This window comes from Cherax quadricarinatus, chromosome 5, assembly GCF_038502225.1.
Source record: "Cherax quadricarinatus isolate ZL_2023a chromosome 5, ASM3850222v1, whole genome shotgun sequence".
NCBI lineage: Eukaryota > Metazoa > Arthropoda > Malacostraca > Decapoda > Parastacidae > Cherax > Cherax quadricarinatus.
Window position 1 is genome coordinate 63,073,058 of NC_091296.1, and position 20,000 is coordinate 63,093,057.

The 20,000-nt window shown below is 38.8% G+C and overlaps 1 protein-coding gene across 16 annotated transcripts in view; it reads right to left on the reverse strand.

The window, feature by feature from the left end:
- LOC128685077 (protein draper-like) overlaps positions 1-20,000 on the reverse strand; it is a 1,011,482-nt gene that overhangs the window by 120,798 nt on the left and 870,684 nt on the right. For 15 of the 16 annotated variants that reach the window (XM_070103144.1, XM_070103145.1, XM_070103128.1 and 12 more), the window contains 2 exons: positions 13,196-13,364; positions 12,855-12,932 (listed from right to left, as the gene is read on the reverse strand). In XM_070103144.1, coding sequence (XP_069959245.1) covers positions 12,855-12,932; positions 13,196-13,364 — 247 coding nt within the window. The remainder of the gene's footprint in view (positions 1-12,854; positions 12,933-13,195; positions 13,365-20,000) is intronic. The other variant, XM_070103161.1, reaches the window with a different exon arrangement.

Below are 20,000 nucleotides of genomic sequence, written 5' to 3' on the forward strand. Positions count from 1 at the left end.
CCAACCACTCCAACACTATATCCCCCCCTGCTTTTAACATTTCTGTCATGATCCCCATCAGTTCCAGCTGCTTTACCCCCTTTCATTTTACGTAATGCCTCACGTACCTCCCCCACACTTACATTCTGCTCTTCACTCCTAAAAGATGGTATACCTCCCTGACCAGTGCATGAAATTACTGCCTCTGTTTCTTCCTTAACATTTGAAAGTTCCTCAAAATATTCTCGCCATCTACCAAATACCTCCATCTCCCCATCTACTAACTCCCCTACTCTGTTTTTAACTGACAAATCCATATTTTCCCTAGGCTTTCTTAACTTGTTTAACTCACTCCAAAATTTTTTCTTATTTTCATTAAAATTTCTTGACAGTGCCTCTCCCACTCTATCATCTGCTCTCCTTTTGCACTCTCTCACCACTCTCTTTACCTTTCTTTTACTCTCCATATACTCTGCTCTTCTTAAAACACTTCTGCTTTGTAAAAACCTCTCATAAGCTACCTTTTTCTCTTTTATCACACCCTTTACTTCATCATTCCACCAATCACTCCTCTTTCCTCCTGTTCCCACCCTCCTATAACCACAAACTTCTGCCCCACATTCTAATACTGCATTTTTAAAACTATTCCAACCCTCTTCAACCCCCCCACTACTCATCTTTGCACTAGCCCACCTTTCTGTCAATAGTCGCTTATATCTCACCCGAACCTCCTATATATATTTTTTTTTTTTTTTTTTCAACAAGTCGGTCGTCTCCCACCGAGGCAGGGTGACCCAAAAAAAAGAAAGAAAATCCCCAAAAAGAAAATACTTTCATCATCATTCAACACTTTCACCACACTCACACATTATCACTGCTTTTGCAGAGGTGCTCAGAATATAACAGTTTAGAAGCATATACGTATAGAGATACACAACATATCCCTCCAAACTGCCATATATGTGTATATATATGCCATATGTGTGTATATGTTTTTAAATAGCCTAATATGTCAAAAATAATAAATTTTGTTGTACCTCACATTCTACATACAACATATACAGTATCTCTGCTGGGCAGAGTTATATGTAACAAGATTCATCACCAAGTACATTTGTAAATCATCTTTCAACAAACCGGCCATATCCCACCAAGGCACTGTGGCCAAAAAAAGAAAAACAAAAGTTTCTTTTTAACTTTAGTAATGTATGCAGAAGAGGTTACTAGTCTCTTGTTCCCGGCACTTTAGTTGCCTCTTACGACATGCACAACTTACGGAAGAAGAATTCTGTTTCATTTCCCTATAGAGATAAGAGGAAATAAACAAGAACTAGTAAGAAAATAGAAGAAAACCCAGAGGGGTGTGTGTATATATATGCTTGTACATGCATGTGTAGTGTGACCTAAGTGAAAGTAGAAGCAGCAAGATACTACCTGAAATCTTGCATGTTCACGAGAGAAAACAAAAAAAAACACCAGCAATCCTACCATCACGTAAAACAATAACAGGCTTTCGTTTTACACTCACTTGGCAGGACGGTAGTACCTCCCTGGGCTGTTGCTGTCTACCAACCTACTACCTAGACGTTTGTAAATATAATAAAAGCCACATTTCCTTACCAAACTACTATTAACAATACAACAACTCTGTAGACTTATGCCATGTAGATGAATGGTTCAGAGAACCGTCAAATTGATAAATTAGATACATGTGCAACACTTGGGTATCTTTACTGAGGAAACTTCTTGCCACACAGTGGCGAAATGTTTCCTCAATAAAGATACCCAAGTGTTGCACATGTGTCTAATTTATCAGACTTGTGCCAAACACACATGTGCAAAAGATGAATGCATCTGAGAAAGTAGTAACCAAGAAAAAGCAGGATTGTAATGAAATAATTTGTAGAGATTGGAGTGTGAGTGTGTGAGTGTGTGTGTGTGAGTGTGTGTGAGTGTGAGTGTGTGAGTGTGTGTGTGTGAGTGTGTGTGAGTGTGTGTGTGAGTGTGTGAGTGTGTGTGTGAGTGTGTGTGTGTGAGTGTGTGTGTGTGTGTGTGAGTGTGTGTGTGTGTGAGTGTGTGAGTGTGTGAGTGTGTGAGTGTGTGAGTGTGTGAGTGTGTGAGTGTGTGAGTGTGTGAGTGTGTGAGTGTGTGAGTGTGTGAGTGTGTGAGTGTGTGAGTGTGTGAGTGTGTGTGTGAGTGTGTGAGTGTGTGAGTGTGTGAGTGTGTGAGTGTGTGAGTGAGTGTGTGAGTGTGTGAGTGAGTGTGTGAGTGTGTGAGTGTGTGAGTGAGTGTGTGTGTGTGTGAGTGAGTGTGTGAGTGAGTGTGTGTGTGTGTGTGTGTGTGTGTGTGTGTGTGTGTGTGTGTGTGTGTGTGTGAGTGTGTGTGTGTGTGTGTGTGTGTGTGTGTGTGTGTGTGTGTGTGTGTGTGTGTGTGTGTGTGTGTGTGTGTGTGTGTGTGTGTGTGTGTGTGTGTGTGTGTGTGTGTGTGTGTGTGGGGGGGGGGGGTTAGAAGTAGTATATATTTCCTTTTCGTGGCTTTGACAGCCTGAGGCATAAAAGTACTGCTCCTAGTGATACAATAGGTTGTGACCAAAAGGTGTATGTATGTATGTACTATGTCATCAAGGAGCTGGAGAGGCACCTAAAGTCAGTACCTGACAAGCCAGGCTGTGGTTTGTATGTTGGTTTGCATGTGGCCAGTAGTAACTGCTTGGTTGGCCAGGCCCTGATTCACTGCAAGGCCTGGGCCACAGGGGCACTGACCCCCAAAATGCTCTCCAGGTATACAGCATAAGCTGTGATAGCCCTTTAACTCCCAACATAAAGTAACTCACGGCTGGCCTGGGTGAATTCCATTATACAACTTAATCATATAATAACTTTCTGAAGTTTATTATCAATCTTCAATATGTTCAAAAATTATTATAATTAACAATTCTGTGTTAGCAACTATCTAGATGATTAATGCATTGTCATCCTCTTCTAAGGTTTGAATACCCATGATACTGATGCACTGAATATTCTCTACAAACTTTTATAAGGTGCTTTATAAATATTAAGCACTGATAAGTTATAGATTTTGAACAATGTCAGATAACAAAAAAGGGCTGGATAGTGGCTTTGGAAGTGCATTGGTAGATCTTGGAATGTATTCCATGGGAAATACATTCCAAGACCTACAGTGGATACCCAAAACCATGTATAGTAGCGAACCCTACATACAAGTTGATTTTTAGTTTACGTGCATATCTATGAAAAAGTTTGATTACACACAATAAGTGGAGAATTAGCACTTTTCAATGATGGGAAACACTTCATCACTTCTTAAGCTTTGAAGAACTGTCAGCATCACTACTTTTGCCATGTCTAGAAGAATCTCTAGAAATTCAATGTACATAAAAGGGCCCAAAATCTGGAAAAAAACTGCCAGAAATTGCCAGAACCATCGTCTCATCCAGCATCTTCAAAACTACTATTAAAAATCATCATCTCTCTCTAACACATCCCAACATCGGCTAAATATGTGAAAACTATATAGCCATATTCTCAATGTCAAACATATAAAAAACAATATTATCTTAAGATCTGTAATCCTTACAATCATTAAAATATTGATTGTGTCCACATTATGTTAATATATTAAAATCCTCATTACCTATAATCATACTATTACAATCAAATAATAAAGCGCTAAACCGACAAGGGTCATGCAGCACCTATCATCATAATCAAACCTGCAATTCTTTGAACAATTAAACTTAATAAAAGACATATAGCATGTACATACGAATTGGATATTCAGTTCTCTTATATTCACTAACTTGTAAATTCATATTTACTACCACCTAAGAGACTATATAAAACCACTCAATTTGTCACTGTCTTATTAATCTTAAGTTAAAAACTAAGTTTGCCCAGAATGCTCTGCATATTTAGGGGCTTTCTGAATGCATAACTGAATGTCATTCACCTTTTTATTAACAATGTGTCATGCTGAAATAAAGTATTTTATTATTTTTGGTACCAGTAAGAAAATTACTTTTGAGCCACAGTAAACTGCAAATAACTGAAACCACGGATACAGGGGTCCTGCTGTATGTTAATTAATGGAGCGTAATATCGAGCATTTCCTAACGTGTATCTCATAAATGTCAACCTGTGACCCAATCAAACTTTGTTACTATTTAACTTCATTACCTAACAGAATACTCCATTCTACTGATTACACAACAACACAGTAAGTGACCATATGACCTGTCTTTGTAATACTCATTTGTACTAACTTTTTATCTGTTTTACAATAATTTTTGTACCACTGAATATATCATTGCTTAGTTAATCTTAAGTTAATTTTAAGCCTGCCCATAATGCTCTGCATACAAGGGGCTTTGGCATACCTGGAGTTTACCTGGAGAGAGTTCTGGGGGTCAACGCCCACGTGGTCCGGTCTGTGACCAGGCCTCCTGGTGGATCAGAGCCTGATCAACCAGGCTGTTACTGCTGGCTGCACGCAAACCAAAGTACGAGCCACAGCCCGGCTGGTCAGGAACCGACTTTAGGTGCTTGTCTGTTGGTAATCCCCCTTATGTATGCTGGGAGGCAGTTGAACAGTCTCGGACCCCTGACACTTATTGTATGGTCTCTTAACGTGCTAGTGACACTCCTGCTTTTCATTGGGGGGATGTTGCATCGTCTGCCAAGTCTTTTGCTTTCGTAGTGAGTGATTTTCGTGTGCAAGTTCGGTACTAGTCCCTCTAGGATTTTCCAGGTGTATATAATCATGCACTTTAAAAATTGTATTCCTTGTACTTCTCTGTATCATGTTCAAATTAATAAATAAATAAATAAATGCTGAAAATTTTTAACATGGCCAAAAATGCACTCTGAAGGGTCTTGTTATACGAGGGTTTACTGTACTTAAAGTCATGGAACATCCAATTTAACCCTTAAACTTTTTACTACAAAGATCTACAACCATCCAAGGAGCTATTAACCACAAATCTACAAAATATGTTACAAAGAAACTTAGGAATTACATAAAAATGTTCAAAAAAGGGATGCCTAAGGTCACAGGCCAAAAACTTAAGGGTTCAAAAAAATATTAGGAACTGAGTTAGACTGGTCAGCATCTCTTAAAAGCACATGGCTTAATACTTATACAACACAGAAAACTATTTATGACTAGGCTTTCTATTGTACATTCAGAAGGCTGCTATACATAACAGGTTTGCTTTTCTTGTCATGTTAGCCAACAAACCATGAATAATATAAATATCAAAACTAACGGTAAACCCTAAATAACCCTAACATGCAGTTGTGCAGTAATGCACATTCATTACAACTACATAGTGTCTTGCCAACTGATGAAATTTTATGCATGTTTATCTAAGCAATGGTAAGATTAAATATACTGGAGGGAGGAAATTTCAAAATGGGTGTATTTAGATATTTAGGAGTGGACATATAAACAGATGGGTTAATGAAAGCTGAAGTGAACCATGGTATACATGAGGTGGGGGACGGAAAATCCAACGTGTGTTTATTTAGAAGTGGAAAGTATCTATGGAAGCAATAAAAGGAAATGTTCCAGAATACAGTAGTACCAACACTTTTACATGGGTGTGAGGCATGGGTTTTCAATACTACAGCAAGGAAAAGCCTAGAGGCAGCAGAGACATCATGTTCGAGAGTAATGTGTCGTATGACTATCATGCCCTCTGAATTACACCAGAGGGCTGAGGAGGGTTGAGAAGGTATTGAGAGCAGCTTGGGGATTCAGAGAGACTGGAGATGGATAAGTTGAACTGGGTGTATAGATCTGAGGTGGAATGAGTATAGGTTGTCCCAGGAATGGTTAGATGGAAGGGAAGGGGAAGGGGGGCAGGTAAAAAGAAGCTTAGAGTTTTAGGGGCTTAAGAATTCAATAGGTTTATAAGAGCATGACTGATAAGAACAAATGGAGACTAGTGGTTTTTTAATGAATGTGTTGTTGGAGTGTAAGGAAGATAACTTTTATGACTGGATTCTGGGGAAAAAAAGTTAGCCAGACTTGAGTCCTAAAGATGGGAAGGGCAGTGCCTGCATGCTGAATGAAGGGTGGGGATGTTACAGTTGGAGGGTAATCTGATGTCAACACACTTCTACAAAGATGGCAAAAGTAATGATGATGGTGAAGTGTTTCCATCTTTTAGGTCACCCTGCCTTGGCAGAAAATGGCTGTTGAGTAAAAAAGAATCTTCACAAAGAGTATAAATTTGGGAGAGAGGGATGACTACACAGTAGGGCCCCACTTATACAGCAGGTTAGGTTCAGGCTACCGCTGGAAAGCAGATAAGTTTACACTAACAAATTAAGTTAGCAACAGAACTAGGCATTAAAAACAATAAAAAGTAAAATACACAGTACACTCATCTATCATCTTAATGTAGGGCAAGAGGTGGGTAGTATTTATTGTAAGAAATCAGGTGTGGGCAGTATGGTAGCCAGCCAGACTACCCCACCCACATGTAATATACTATGACATTTAAAGCGCTCTAGAGCGATAAAATGCATATACAGTACACGCATTACTTACCTTAAAATACAGTGGAACCCTGAGTTTTGTCCGCCCTGAGTATTGTACGCTTCGAGTTTAGAACAGATTAATCGGCTAAATTTTATCCAGAGCTTTGCACTGTGCCCCGTGTTTCGTTCTGCGTACCAGACCTGTCCACTTGCCTGCACAGGGAGGTGCGCAGGCGTCTTGAGTCAGTCTGGCTGCCTTTTTATCTGAGTGAACATTACCCTGCGTGCTCATCCAAATATTTCACAATTAATTCATTGTGTTTGGTGCTTGTTTATTGAGTGTGACTGAAATAAAGCCACCATGACCCTGACCTTGTTGACCCTCTGCCTGTTGTGAAAGTTATTTTGGCATTGGGGAGGTCCATGGGGTTGGAGGCGAGTGGCGAGGATGTGGAAGAGTTGGAGGAAAACCACAGGGAAGAGCTAACCACAGAAGAGCTGCAAGAGCTTCATCTGGAACAGCATCAGACCACAGATGAGGAACTTGCTTCAAAGAATGAGGAGGAAGAGGGAGTGGAGGAGGTGCCTTCTTCAGTGATTAGGGACACATGTGGAATGTGGAATAGGTGGCAAAATTTTGTGGAAAAATACCACCCTGAGCAAGCTGAAACAAGCCATCCCTGCAACAAGTTCAGTGACAGAACCATGTCCCATTTTAGGGAAATGTTAAAGAGGTGCCAGAAACGGAGGACTCTGGACATTTACTTTGTGCAACAGGGATCCAGTGACTCTCAAACTGGTTCTAGTGTCATTAACCCTTTGATTGTCGCGGCCGTATATATACGTCTTACGAGGTACCGTGTTTGACGTATATATACTCAAATTCTAGCGGCTTCAAATCAAGCAGGAGAAAGCTGGTAGGCCCACATGTGAGAGAATGGGTCTGTGTGGTCAGTGTGCACCATATAAAAAAAAATCCTGGAGCACACAGTGCATAATGAGAAGAAAACTCCAACCGTTTTTTTTAATTAAAATGCCGACTTTGTGGTCTATTTTCGTATAGTATTTATGGTTGTATTCTCGTTTTCTTGGTCTCATTTGATAGAATGGAAAATATATTATAGAAATAGAGGTGATTTTGATTGATTTTACTATAAAAAGAACCTGGAAATGGAGCACAAAGTACAGGAAATGTTTGATTTTTGTCGATGTTCAAAAGTAAACAAATGATGTCATTGTCCAATAAATGTCCAAATAGCCATTCTAATATGCAGTCATGAATGGGTTGATGTAATTTTTACAATTATTACAGTATTGCAGTAGTCTGCATAACAGTAAATCTTCTATTTCTTGTTTGAATAAAATTTCAAAATAAAAAGCAAGAGTAATATCACAGGGGCCTGGAGACATGACTGATGAACAAAGAAAATGTTATTTTAGAGCCAGGAATGTCTGCATTGTTCATTCTGGTCCTTATTTTGAAATTGTCATTTTTTAATTTTCGTGAAATTGGCCAAATTGCAAATTTCTGACCATGTTATTGGGTAGTTGAAATCGGTTAATGGGCAGTTTCTTGTACTCAATCGATAGAAAAAATGGAGTTCTGAAGAAATAGCTATGAGTTTGGTTGACTGGAATAATGGAATTAGCTGAAAATAGGGCTCAAAGTGGGCGAAATCGACGATTTGTAAATATCGCCAAGGTCGCTAACTTTGTGAGAGCGTAATTCCGTCAGTTTTCCATCAAATTTCGTTTTTTTGGTGTCTTTACAATCGGGAAAAGATGCTCTTATCATTTCATAAGAAAAAATAATTTTTTTTTTTTTTTTAAATTTTGTGACACCAGGGGACACCTCAGGATTGGGGGTTGCGACAGTCAAGGGGTTAAAAGACAAAGGGAAGTAACCCCAGATAAGGACTTGTTACCTAAAGTCTTCATGAAAGGGGATTTCCCTTCCAAACAATAAGTGTTCCCTCACTCTTCCTCCCTATCTTCCAGATGCCAGCAACAGTCTTCAGTAAAGGAAGTAAATGTTATTTTAAATGTTTTAAATGTTAATTTATCTACTGTTTTGCAAATTTAAGTACTATATGTATTTATCTGTGTTGTACGTAAAACTATAGTTATTCTTTAAAAAATGTATTTTTTGGTGAATGTGTTTGTGGGTCGAACAGATTAACTGGATTTACATTATTTCTTATGGGAAGTATTGTTTGGACTTTAGGATGGACAAAACTCGGGGTTCCACTGTACTTGTAGTCTTAATGTAGGGCGAGAGACAAGTAAACGAGGTGAAAATGAATAAACGAGAAAGAGAACAAGTAAATGATAGAGGAGAGAGACGCAAAGTTATGTAAACAGACTAATGTGTCTGGTTTTGGTTCATACATGCAACATCTCATATTAATGCATATACTCAATTACTGGGAGCGCTTGAAGTTCCTGAACCTGTATTCCCTGGAACGCAGGCGGGAGAGATACATTATTATATACACCTGGAAAATCCTAGAGGGACTAGTACCGAACTTGCACACGAAAATCACTCGCAACGAAAGCAAAAGACTTGGCAGACGATGCAACATCCCCCCAATGAAAAGCAGGGGTGTCACTAGCACGTTAAGAGACCATACAATGAGTGTCAGGAGCCCAAGACTGTTCAACTGCCTCTCAGCATACATAAGGGGGATTACCAATAGACCCCTGGCAGTCTTCAAGCTGGCACTGGACAAGCAACTAAAGTCAGTACCTGACCAGCCGGGCTATGGCTCGTACATTGATTTGCGTGCAGCCAGAAGTAAGAGCCTGGTTGATCAGGCTCTGATCCACCAGGAGGCCTGGTCACAGACCGGGCCGCGGGGGCGTTGACCCCCAGAACTCTCTCCAGGTAATGTTAATTTATTCTACTGTGGGGTGTATTTATCATGGTTTATATATAGCGTGTTTATTGTATGTTTTGAAAAAATATAGATGGATTAATGAAAATGTTTATATTTATTGTTTATGTTTATTATATATTAATATTTTCATTATTAATTACTATGGCATCCTCAAGACCAATAAGACACCCAGTGATATTAATGTGTACCTGCAAGCCAGCATTGTATAAGTTTATTTAGGTACAGGTATACATAGGTATAATTATCAGAGAAGATATAAAACATGAAATAACTTTAAAACACTTTAAATTTTGGAAAGTCTTCAGACATGATGATTAGATCCGGTGCTCATAGAGCTCACGGAAAATGTAAATAAACAGGGTGGGGCACAGTGACCGTATTATAAAGTCAGGTGGGGGAGCAGTACAGAAAGTATTGGTCATAACTTTAAATGTCCATATTAGCGGAAAGCCATAAAGCAAAGCCTTACTGCACATGGTTGAAAGGAGGTGTGAATATCCAGCAAGCTTGTATACCATAAATGTTTGAATACAGAGCTGCAAATGGGATTCATGTGCTTTTGGAGCAAGATACATCTATGAAGGAATTCCATAAACGAACTAGACAGACTTGAGCTTCGAGGGTGGGAAATAGTGTCTGCACTTTAAAGTTGGGTGTTGATGGGGAGGTTGGGCGGATAAATATTTAACAAATTTGTGCCCATTTAGAAAGGCAGCTTTTAACAGATGAAAGGTAGTTTCTCCTGTCCATCACCCTTAGTCAGAAATGTTCTCCTACTGTACTTTAAAACAAGTAAATACACTACCCTAGGTAGTAGGTTGGTAAACAGCAACCGCCCAGGGAGGTACTACCATCCTGCCAAGCGAGTGTACAATGAAAACCTGTAATTGTTTTACATGATCGTAGGATTGCTGGTGTCTTGTCTGTCTCAAACATGCAAGATTTCAGGTATGTCTTGCTACTTCTACTTGCACTTAGGTCACACTACACACATACATGTACAAGCATATATATACACACACACCCCTCTGGGTTTTCTTCTATTTTCTTTCTAGTTCTTGTTTATTTCCTCTTACCTCCATGGGGAAGTGGAACAGAATTCTTCCTCCGTAAGCCATGCGTGTCGTAAGAGGCGACTAAAATGCCGGGAGCAAGGGGCTAGTAACCCCTTCTCCTGTATATATTACTAAATGTAAAAGGAGAAACTTTCGTTTTTCCTTTTGGGCCACCCCGCCTCGGTGGGATATGGCCGGTGTGTTGAAAGAAAGAAATACACTACACAGAAAAATGTCATTATTCTAGTATTGCTCACATAAAGCTATCTTAATCATTATTTAAGCATTGTAGATGCAGAATGCTCAAAACAAATACTGACAGCCACATTCCTGAGAAACGTACATATCTATAAAAAAAAAAGCACCATAAAAATTTATAATTAATTCTACTAAAATAATAAATGGTTGCAACTGCATTAGTAAATCATCTGAACAGCTAATACTGAACAAGGCACAGGTCAATTATCAGACAACTTACCCCTCATTTCTGTGGGCCAAGGAAGGTAAATGGACAGAGTGAGAACAATGAGATACAAAACAAAACTTTACAGCATAATAAAGACAAGTACAATCTGTCAGTATAAAAAAAAAAAGCTAACATGTTAATAAGCAACAACCCCCCCCCCCTTTTTTTAAACTGTTAAATTACAATGAACTGCTTTTTACATAACCACGGCACTTTTAAGTTTTAAGGAAGTCAAGCAGCTGAATTTAACCAAGAATTGTTAAAACTGCAATTTTTTTAGAAAATGAATAGAGTACACTCTTCTGGCCTACTAGTAATACAACCTCAACTATCTTGCACCAAATACTCTCTAGGCCCAGCAGACTATTACATACTTTTGCACTCTGCATTTCTCTTTCCACTGTTACTCACAGCCTAGCTTGTTAGGTAGGCAGGTAGACAGGCAAACATGCTAGCTACAAAGACACCATTTGCAGAGAAACCTTTATGATAATTCAGATAGGACAAAGAGTCCTATACAAATCTTAATAAAGATTCTTCTGCAAACCTATAGTGCCATTCTAACTACCTGTCAGCTTACAGCATCATTATCCTGGCATGTAAGATGACTGGATGGCTGGCTACTTGGTTGGTTGGTTGCCTGCCTGCCAGGTCAATTTGTAGAAGTGACCAAGATACGAAATATTGAACACAGGCCAGATTTAAACTATTAAAGAATTCTTTTTTAAAGTATACCACTGCTCTATAAAAATCATGTTCCCTATGGTTCTGATGCTTCCTTAGGTTGAAGGCACAAAACTTAATTGCACGTTTTCCAATATTTATGAATAGCAACCTCTTCATTTATAATTCTTTCCGATTCCCATTTAGCTACACTATATTAAGTAAATATATAATAAATACAAACATACTTTTAGTAACTAAGAGCCAGTCACCATAAACACCAACTTATTATCTAGCTCCACAAATCCCTCAAGCCCCCAGGGAAGGCCTTGACATCTCTCATATGATGGCTGTGAAAAAAGTTTTAATGCGAGTCCATTAATGAAACAGTCAAGAAATGACTGCTCTGTACCCCATCTTGACAATGTCATCCACCCTTCACATTTTCTATAATTTAAGAATTACTGTAATGAGAATATTGTCACTAGGCCAATCCTACTAGTAGCAACAAAGTGTCTCCACACCCACCTTTAGACAAGACCCAAGAGCAATGAGCAATGTTACCACCACCACCATGAAATAAATGGCAGCCACCAAAAAATAAATGTCCTTTCTAAAAATGCTAATATTATCAAGAGTGACTAATGTACCTTAGGTAAATGCAGCAATGATCAATTAGCAGAATGTTTTATTTTTTAAACTCTAGAAACTAGATTGCTGGTGGTGCTTAGTCTTACTTTATAAATAGCATTCATTAGATCTTTTGCAAACTTGTGAATATGCATTTCCTATTTAAGGAAAGTTATACAATACCACAGTTTTTCCTTAGTTTGCCATTACGGAAAAGAGAGAGTAACAGTACTATATTGTACAGTACTGCATTTTCACTACTATCGTGTCACCTTTTCGTACAGTAACAAATATATGCACATTTCTCATGGAACCTGGGCAGGATTTGAACCCATAGCAAGCCAGTCCTAAAACAAGCAGGCCTGATAGTTTTAGTACTGGCTTGCCATGGGCTCAAATCACACCAGTTCAAAGTTTTTGTTTTACAGTCTTATTGCTATGATTTTGCAAATTATCAGCACATTTATTAGTAACTAAATTAAAATTACAAGATCTAACCTTTCTACTTCAGTCCTTTGATAATATTAGCAGCAACAATACTAAGAGTATTAGCCCATGTGTGTTGGTGACTATGTTAGAGGTGGGTCAGAACAACCACACTAGAGGTGTCAGGAAAACCCCACACTAGAGGTGGGTCAGGAAAACCACTGGTTTTACTCACAAAAGTAACACTCTGGACCAGTGCATGGTATTAGATCAATCTGAACTGTGATGAGCTCATTAGGAAACTCCCAGTCACCTACAATCCAAAGGTAATTAAGAAATTTTAATACTACTGTATATGCCAATGATCAAGAAGCAATTTAAGACGTTAAAGAATTAGTAAGTAAATAAATACTTTATGAAAAAATCAGTATACTCCACAATCAAAAGAAATCTCATAAGAAAGGAAAACTTAACATCTGAGTTATGTAAAGAAAGTTAAAAAATTTTGTATTAATGTGGAATGTTAAAGTTTTCAAAATAATTAATTAATCCAGCAGATAATAATGTTGAACTTACTTATGTTACAGCTGGGGCCAGAATAACCAGCTTCGCAGCGACATTCATCAGGTTTGATGCATACCCCATGTATGCAATCTTGTGAGCAGATGGGAATGCAACGATCCTCTGCTGGCACTCTAGTGAAGCCTGAACAACATACATCTACCGTACGAGTCTTTGTCTGGCTCTGAAAAATATGCTCATTTTATATATTTACTAAGGGAATGAAAGATTGGTCAGCTTCGAAGGCAGAAATAAACATGAAGGAAATTAACTTATACTGTAGTATACCGGGAGAGGGTTTCAGGGATCAATGCCTCCACAGCCCAGTCTGAGACCAGGCCTCAGAGAAAGTGTGGTTGTTTTTTTTTTTCCATGCCACTATCTGTTTTAACTTTTCAATACATGTACCTATTCAGTTTACACCTCTCCTCGCATGACAACTCCAAATGACTGGTGGCTAAAGCTCTCGCTTCACATGGCAAGGGTCCGGGTTCAATTCCCAGTGAGGGTAGAAACACTGGGTGTTTCCTTACACCAGTTGTCTATGTTCCTCATCAGTAAAACGGGTACCTGGGTGTTAGTCGACTGGTGTGGGTCGCATCCTGGGACAAAACTGGCCTAATTTGCCCAAAATGCTCTGCATAACAAGCAGCTTTCTATATAGTAGTATGTCACTGATGTCAGCTAGGCCTGTATACCTCGTACATGCAGTTGTAGAAATAGAAATCTTCTTTCAATGCATCGGCTGTATCCCACCAAGGCAGGGTGGCCCAGAAGGAAAAACAAAAGTTTCTCCTTTTAAATTTAGTAATATTTACAGGAGAACGGGTTACTAACCCCTTGCTCCTGGCATTTTAGCCAACTATGTTATATATGTCTAGTATTAAGTAGTCTGTAAAGCATTAGGTTTAGTCTGCCTGAAATGCCTCTGCATGACAGTGGCTTTCTTTGCACTTAGCAAATCAATATTGTAATTACACATTGTAAACTATGCATGGAAATAGACTCCTTTCAACATGTCAGTCACACATTGTCAACTATAAAAAGAAATAAAAATTTGAATGGAGGTAAGAGGAAATAAAAAAGAACAAGAACTAGTATGAAAATAGAAGAAAACACAGAGGGGTGTGCATATTCGAATCAAGTTTATTCTCTATAATGGTTACAATGTGGAGTTTACAGGTTTTGGGTATTTTGTGGTTTACATGTTATAAAATACTAATTACAGAGGGGGCCACTAGGACGCCTAGAATGGCTAGACATTTCGAGCAGACTTAGATTAATTCTTAACATTAAATCCTTACAGATTATGGTATTAAGGCTAAGTGACTACATCATAATTTGTGAGTTTAGCAATGTGAATGCTTTTGTTTTGGCACAATACAACCTGGAGTTTACCTGGAGAGAGTTCCGGGGGTCAACGCCCCCGCGGCCCGGTCTGTGACCAGGCCTCCTGGTGGATCAGAGCCTGATCAACCAGGCTGTTGCTGCTGGCTGCACGCAAACTAACGTACGAGCCACAGCCCGGCTGATCAGGAACTGACTTTAGGTGCTTGTCCAGTGCCAGCTTGAAGACTGCCAGGGGTCTGTTGGTAATCCCCCTTATGTGTGCTGGGAGGCAGTTGAACAGTCTCAGGCCCCTGACACTTATTGTATGGTCTCTTAACGTGCTAGTGACACCCCTGCTTTTCATTGGGGGGATGGTGCATCGTCTGCCAAGTCTTTTGCTTTTGTGACTATATTTGAGTATCATAGGCAAACTTATGACTAGTTAGGATTTATTATTTTAAGATTAAGATTAGTATTTCTGGGTTTATAGTCAGTGGGTGAGTTAGTGTAATTGTGAACCACCAGGTGGTTATCATGTAGTTAGTTGTCGGGGTGGATCAGGGAGATAAGATGTTTTCTAACTGTAGTTTTGAAAGTGATGAATGTGTCTGCAGGTAGGGTGTTCCAGATTTTAGGTCCTTTGAAGTACATTGAATTTTTGTAAAGGTTTAGTCGAACACTGGGAATGTCATAGAGATGTTTGTGTCTGGTGTTATGGCTGTGGATCCTGTCAACTATCAAGAAAGCATTTTAGGTCAAGGTTAATATTGGAATTTAAAGTCCTGTAGATATAGATTGCACAGTAGTAAGTGTGGATGTTCTGAACAGGGAGTAAGTTTAGATCTATGAAGAGTGGGGGGGGGGGGTTGCCAGGGATGGGATTTAGTTATTATTCTTACTGCAGCTTTTTGTTGGGTTTTTATTGGCTTTAGGCGTGTTGCTGCAGTTGAACCCCAAGCACAGATAGCATAGGTGAGGTATGGATATATAAGTGAATGGTATAGTGTGAGAAGGGCAGTTTGCGGCACGTAATATCGTATCTTGGAGAGGATCCCCACCGTTTTGGATACTTTTTTTTTTGTCATGCACTGGACAAGCACCTAAAGTCAGTTCCGGATCAGCCGGGCTGTGGCTCGTACGTTGGTTTGCGTGCAGCCAGCAGCAACAGCCTGGTTGATCAGGCTCTGATCCACCAGGAGGCCTGGTCACAGACCGGGCCGTGGGGGCGTTGACCCCCGGAACTCTCTCCAGGTAAACTCCAGATATGGGTGCTGAAATTTAGGTTGTTGTCGAGGTATAGGCCAAGGAATTTGCCCTCATTATGTCTGGCAATTAGAGTGTTGTCGATCTTAATGTTAAGTTGCGCAACACCTGCTCTGCTACCAGACATAATATAGTAGGTTTTGCCAGTGTTAAGTGTAAGTTTACTGGCTGTCATCCAAGTCGATATTTTGAGCAGCTCCTCGTTAACAATGGTGTTGAGGGTGGCAAGATTAGGGTGGGAGATGACATAAGTCGTGTCGTCAGCAAAGAGAATGGGTTTCAGGTGTTGGGATATGTTTGGAAGATCATTGATGTAAATGAGGAAGAGCGTTTGTACATGCAAGTGTAGTGTGACCTAAGTTTAAGTAGAAGTAGCAAGACGTACCTGAAATCTTTTATATATTTTTTTTTTCTCGACAAACCGGCCATATCCCACCAAGGCAGGGTGGCCCAAAAAGAAAAAAGAAAGTTTCTCTTTTTAAATTTTGTAATTTATACAGGAGAAGGGGTTACTAGGCCCTTGCTCCTGGCATTTTAGTCACCTCTTACAACACTCATGGCTTATGGAGGAAGAATTCTGTTCCACTTCCCCATGGAGATAAGAGGAAATAAACAAGAACTTGAAAGAAAACAGAAGAAAACCTAGAGGGGTGTGTATATATATGCTTGTACATGTATGTGTAGTGTGACCTAAGTGTAAGTAGAAGTAGCAAGACGTACCTGAAACCTTGCACGTTTATGAGACAGAAAAATGGACACCAGCAATCCTACCACCATGTAAAACAATTACAGGATTCCGTTTTACACTCACTTGGCAGGATGGTAGTACCTCCCTGGGCGGTTGCTGTCTACCAGCCTACTACCTACAGAAATAGATATGTATATTACATCAATCTGCTCCAGTAGCTGGTAACTAACATTTCCTGCTCATCTTATCCTCCCCAATACATAAGTAAAGCTAACTGGCTACTCACTTTTTGACAAACTTAGAAATGTGTTAGTCTCCCTGACAATAGCAATGCTTTAATGTTTTACAGTACCATCAGAAATTCAAACGTTCTTGTATACTTAGAACCTTCGGCATCACTGCTCTTGCTCCTCAGTGCAATGGTTAATATCCAGAGATGAGAAAGGAAGATGAAGGGCTCTAAAATCATATGTTAAAGAAGTTACAGGATGTAATCTCCATCAAGCCTTTCACTGTTGCCACCACACAAAATTAAAAGTCCTGTCAGTGTTGCAATTTAAAAAAAAAAATCTAGAATGGCAGAGAATCTTGGAGTTATGTACATTATATAGACAATACTTGTGGAAGGCATTAGCAGACGAGTTTATGAAGGATCAGGTACAGTAATCAAAGTGTAATGACCTGGATGACGAGGTGGAGTAAATTCCATAAACAGTTTAAGAGCAGATATAATGGAGCCTGAGACTAGGAAAGTGTTAACAAATTTAAGGCTAGCTAAGATATGGATGTCAAGAGCTAGGACTCGCTCCAAACTGCAAATAAGTACAAGGAATTAAGTACAGAATACAGTGGACCCCCGCATAACAATCGCCTCCCAATGTGACCAATTATGTAAGTGTATTTATGTAAGTGCATTTGTACGTGTATGTTTGGGGGTCTGAAATGGACTAATCTACTTCACAATATTCCTTATGGGAACAAATTCGGTCAGTACTGGCACCTGAACATACTCTGGAATGAAAAAATATCGTTAACCGGGGGTCCACTGTACAAGGAAAATATTTTGAGTGTTACGAGAAATCTGCAAGAACATAAGACAGAAGGAACACTGCCGTAGGCCTAATGGCCTATGATAGGAAAGTCCAACTCATGCCCACTCATGTTCTTGTCTAACCTATTTTTAAAGCTACTAAGGTTTTAGCTTCAATGATACTACCTAAGAGTTCGTTCCACTCGTCCACAACTCTTGCCAAACAAGTGCTTTCTCATACTTTTTAAATCTAAAATTTTTTGAACCTTAACCCATTGCTGAAAGTCCTGTCTTGGCTGAATATTTTTTGCACGTCATTTACATCTCCCTTATTTATTCCTGCTTTCCATTTCTACACCTCAACCATGTGTGTCAAAGCAGAATGGTGCTGACAATTTTAAGCGAAAAAAAAAAAAATGATCCTTAAAGGTTGTAGCAGGTGGTGGTGGTGGTGGTGGTGGTGGTGGTTTTAAACAATGGTAATGTCCAGTCTGCAATCAAGGTGGAGTAGGAATATTATGCAGAAAATTAAGAACTGAAGGATTTGAAACTGCTGTGGCAGTATGGGATGTGTAATTCAAAGAGTAAATGGAGGCGAGATGGTTTAGCATTATAGAAAGTGGAGGTAGACAGATTACGTTTAAAAATGTGAAATTGATAGAGTGGAAATTTTAACAGTGTCGTACTGCATATTGTACTAGCGGGTGACAGTGGTTTTGGGAGATTCAAAACCAGGGTTGGAGAAGTTAGCGAAGAGTTTGGAAGAATGTGTATAAAGATGAAAGAATGAAATAATGGATGTTTGAGTTATATGGATGACACTTTTTTTTAAAGATCATTGGGAATGTGTGTTAGCAGATGGATCTATGAAGGAAGCAAATCACAACAGATGAGGGCAAGAAATTCATGAAGTGCGAGTGTTAAGAAAACTTTTAAATGAATATACAAGGAAACATATATTACAGTATAGGGGTACTGCAAACATTTTTGTATGGATGTAACGTATGGTCTTTGAATGTTTCTCCAAGATCACAGGCAGTGAAAATTTAATATCTAAAATCAATCTACAGTGTCAATACTACATGAAGTGTGTTCAGTGCAAGTATGGTGTGGAAGAATTATTATTATGTTCAAAAGAAAAAAGAGGAGATTGTCAAGATAGTTTGGTCATGGAGAAAGGATGGAGCAATATAGTTTTTTCATCTTATAAGTTGTGCTGGAACATTTGAAAAAATTATTATAAAAGTTTATTACCAGAAAACCCCATAAATGCAGTAGTGGCATAGACATGCCATACAGTGCAGGCAAATATCAAAATGGAAACAAGTCACTGACTTTCTTGGGTTATCCCAAGTAATCTACATATGCTGCTATGTATGAAAACTTGTGAAAGTGTATTTGTGTGTACCTGTACCTGAATAAACTCAAGTATACAGATAGTGAAATGTTTAAATAAAAATCTTCACAATATCTGATAGGCTACAGCAAAGCTAAAAATTACAAATAGGAAAAAAAAAAAAATGGTAACTGCCCACCCGGAGGTGGCCAAATCCTCATCCAGCCAATTGAGTGACTGAGCAGTTTTTTCACACAAGAACATAGGTTTTTAAATCAAATAAAAACTACGGGGTACTTAACAGTACAATTCAAGAAACAATACGTATCTCAAATGCAGTCTCAGAAATCAACTATAACATTAATTTTACAAATCATATAAAACTTTTCATGGGGATTTACACGCAGTGTTTAGATGCAAGCAATGTTCATATACATATAAATATTTCATTGTTTGAAAGTAATTTTCATTCATTAAGATATGAAAAGAAAATTTCATTTCTGTTTTTTAATTAAAATCTTGCGGGTGTGTTAATTTTATGCACTTGTGGTGGAGAGAAGTGTTCAAAACAAAGTTATCGTTGACAGCCAAGGATGAATAACATGCCTTGCCAATTTGAATGTAAATCATTTGTATAAACTTACTTTAATAAAAGAGCGACTTCAGAGTTGTCTTGCAAACAGGCTCACATAAGCATGTCAGATTAGAGTGGAGAAGAGCGAGTTTCATGGCTTGACATGTTGATTTAGAGTGAGCAATTCTAGAGGAAGTGCAAGGTGTGTACTCTAAAAGAAGAGGGAGGGGGGTGCAATTTGGAGTCATTTGGATTGTGATGTCTCGCCACAAGTGGTGAATATGTTCCCTTTTTTTGTTTCGTTTCCCCCTGCCTATATGGGAGACAGTAGGTGCAGAAAAAAAAATTCCCCAAGTCAAATTTCTTTACTTTTTATTTGATTAATTTTGTAATAAATCCATCAATTTCTTTTACACATGTACAGAATTCTGATCACTAACAGGAGTAAACTGTACTTGAAAAATAAAGACGAGGAATTTTGCTTAACTGGTTTATCTCATCCTCCCTAACCCCCCTTTTAAATAATTAGATACCAAAGTAATTAATGAGCTGACAAGACACCACGAGCACTGCAATGGTCTTTTTAATCGTGAAGAGGTA